At 51.2% G+C, this 2,233-nt stretch overlaps 1 protein-coding gene across 4 annotated transcripts in view; it reads right to left on the reverse strand.

Moving 5' to 3' along the window:
* Positions 1–2,233, reverse strand: part of Pla2g4f (phospholipase A2 group IVF) — a 13,977-nt gene that overhangs the window by 2,314 nt on the left and 9,430 nt on the right. For all 4 annotated transcript variants that reach the window (XM_031371602.1, XM_031371601.1, XM_031371600.1 and 1 more), the window contains exons 15-18: positions 1,989–2,126; positions 1,800–1,907; positions 1,466–1,681; positions 945–1,111 (exon numbers count right to left, since the gene is read on the reverse strand). In XM_031371602.1, coding sequence (XP_031227462.1) covers positions 945–1,111; positions 1,466–1,681; positions 1,800–1,907; positions 1,989–2,126 — 629 coding nt within the window. The remainder of the gene's footprint in view (positions 1–944; positions 1,112–1,465; positions 1,682–1,799; positions 1,908–1,988; positions 2,127–2,233) is intronic.

Consider the following 2,233-nt stretch of genomic DNA (forward strand, 5'->3'; position numbering starts at 1 on the left):
TCAGAAATCCGCCTGCCTCTGCCTCCCAAGTGCTGGGGTTAAAGGCGTGCGCCACCACCGCCCGGCTGATGTTTTTCTTTAGAAGAGTTGCCAGGGGGACTAGAGAGATCGCTCAGCGGTTAAGAGCACTGACTGCTCTTCCAGAGGTCCTGAGTTCAATTCCCAGCAACCATGTGGTGGCTCAAAACCATCTGTAATAGGATCCAATGCCTTCTTCTGGTGTGTCTGAAGACAGCTACAGTGTACTCATATAAATAAAATAATAAATCTTTAAAAAAATAAGAGTTCCCATGGTCATGGTGTCTCTTCACAGCAACACAAACCCTAAGACAGTTGGAAATAAGTGTTTCCTGAGAGTGTAGTGAATTAGCAATAATTAGCAAAGGCCGACCATCAAGCTAGTCTTTCATTCCTGCCCCTAATATGGCTGTCCCTTCTCCAATGCCTCCTCTGTTCCCTATTAAGGGGCTTGGTTACAAGGGCAAGGTTGGAGGGGGTTTTAATCTGTTTTCCAATCCTAGGCAGTCATTGGACAAAGGGGATGAAGAGGAAGTCAAGGAGAGACCACCAGACCCACAATTGATGGATGGCATCCACCCAACTGCCTACAGATTCTGAGGCACTCCTTGCAAGTGTCTCCCTTAGAGGACTTTCATGGCTGGTGTTACCATAGTAACAAAGGACAGCAACCCTAGCCCCACCGTGGAGCAGGGAATCCTACCATAATTGGGAAGGTTCTAGGACAGAGTCTAGAAGACACCTGAGACCCTCTTTACACACACTTTTATAATCCCAGAATTCTCCAGCTGGGAGATCTGGACTGTCAACAATGTTTAAGAAACACCCAACCACCAGTGGCAACACCCAAACCCAGCCAGGCCTCTCAGCAGAGATATCTTCTCCTCCCCTCTACTTCTTTAGGAGACCCCTGCCTCCCTCCTTACCTCAAAAGGGGCTTCCAAGGAATAGTCAAAGGACAAAATGAGGTTCACCGCCCGCTGCGGCTGCAGGATCAGTGGAAATGGTGAGTTGATGGCAAAGCCTCCATCTACTAGGGACAGGAAGTCCTTCATGGGCGTGAGCTGGTTGGGACAGGCATCAGGGTGTCCATCTGTAAGATACACAGGGATGAGTACAGTTGTTCTTGCTGGTGATCTGAATTTTCCTGCCTCCCAACAGCCATGGAGTCCCTCACCCTAGCCCTCCTACCCTGCCTCTCAACTTTCTGCAGTCAGAAAAGCCCTCCCCATCAGCAGCAGGAGAGCACGACTTCACCTCCTCCAATACCCAGATAAAAGACAATGCTGGCCCCAGTGAGCCAGATGTGTATATAGGAAGGATCCACTTATGACCCCCCCCTTCCCAGGATGGATGGCTCAGAGTTAAGAGCACTGACTGCTCTTCCAGAGGACCAAGGTTCAAAGCCCAGCACCCACATGGCAGCTCACAACTGTCTGTAACTCACAGTTATGTGAATGCCATGCATCTTCAGAGACCATAAAGTCCTTCCTTGCTGCATAGTCCTTGTACAGGCAGAGACCTCGGGTAAAGTTAAAGGTCTGGGCACAAGTAAAGCGGGAGGTGAATATGTCCAACACAGCCTGAGAGAAGGAACTCTTTGGGTTAAAAAACCTGGTAGGCAGCCGTGTGGGGTCTTGCTTCCGTAACTTTGGCCAGTCATCTAGATGGGAGGCAATGAGATACAGTGAGAAGAGGAACCATCCTTTGCCCATCTCTCTTCATCCCTCTGCCAGGGCCCTGGCAAGTTACTGGCAAGTGGTGGTGGCCTCTATTCTCACCTGTGACACTGACACTGTCCCTGTGCCAGTCTAGAAAGCTCAGGTTTAGGCCACCCATCTTCAGGAAGATCTCATACAGGCTGGCTGCAAAAGCACTTCCCCACATACCTACAGAGACAGGCAGAGTCCCAGATCAGAGCCTGGATCCAGCCCCCCCGCCTCTCTCCAAGCTTCCAAGTCTAGACTCACCCTGCAGGTAGCAGATGCGGGGCTCTGGCCAGAAATGCAGCAGCCGGCCCATGAAGAACTCAGAGCCAAAGAGTTCTGTGGGAACGTAAGCCCCGTACTTGGGGAAACCGACCTCATAGGGGGTGAACTCGCACCATTCTGGGGAGAACAAAGTAACCAGGGTCCTGACTGAGCAGGAATCTTGCCTTCCCCAAACCAGCAATTCCGCCATTCACCAAGGTCCCTGCTTGTGAGCACCCCCCCCC

Source organism: Mastomys coucha, unplaced genomic scaffold (genome assembly GCF_008632895.1).
Source record: "Mastomys coucha isolate ucsf_1 unplaced genomic scaffold, UCSF_Mcou_1 pScaffold15, whole genome shotgun sequence".
Classification (NCBI taxonomy): Eukaryota; Metazoa; Chordata; class Mammalia; order Rodentia; family Muridae; genus Mastomys; species Mastomys coucha.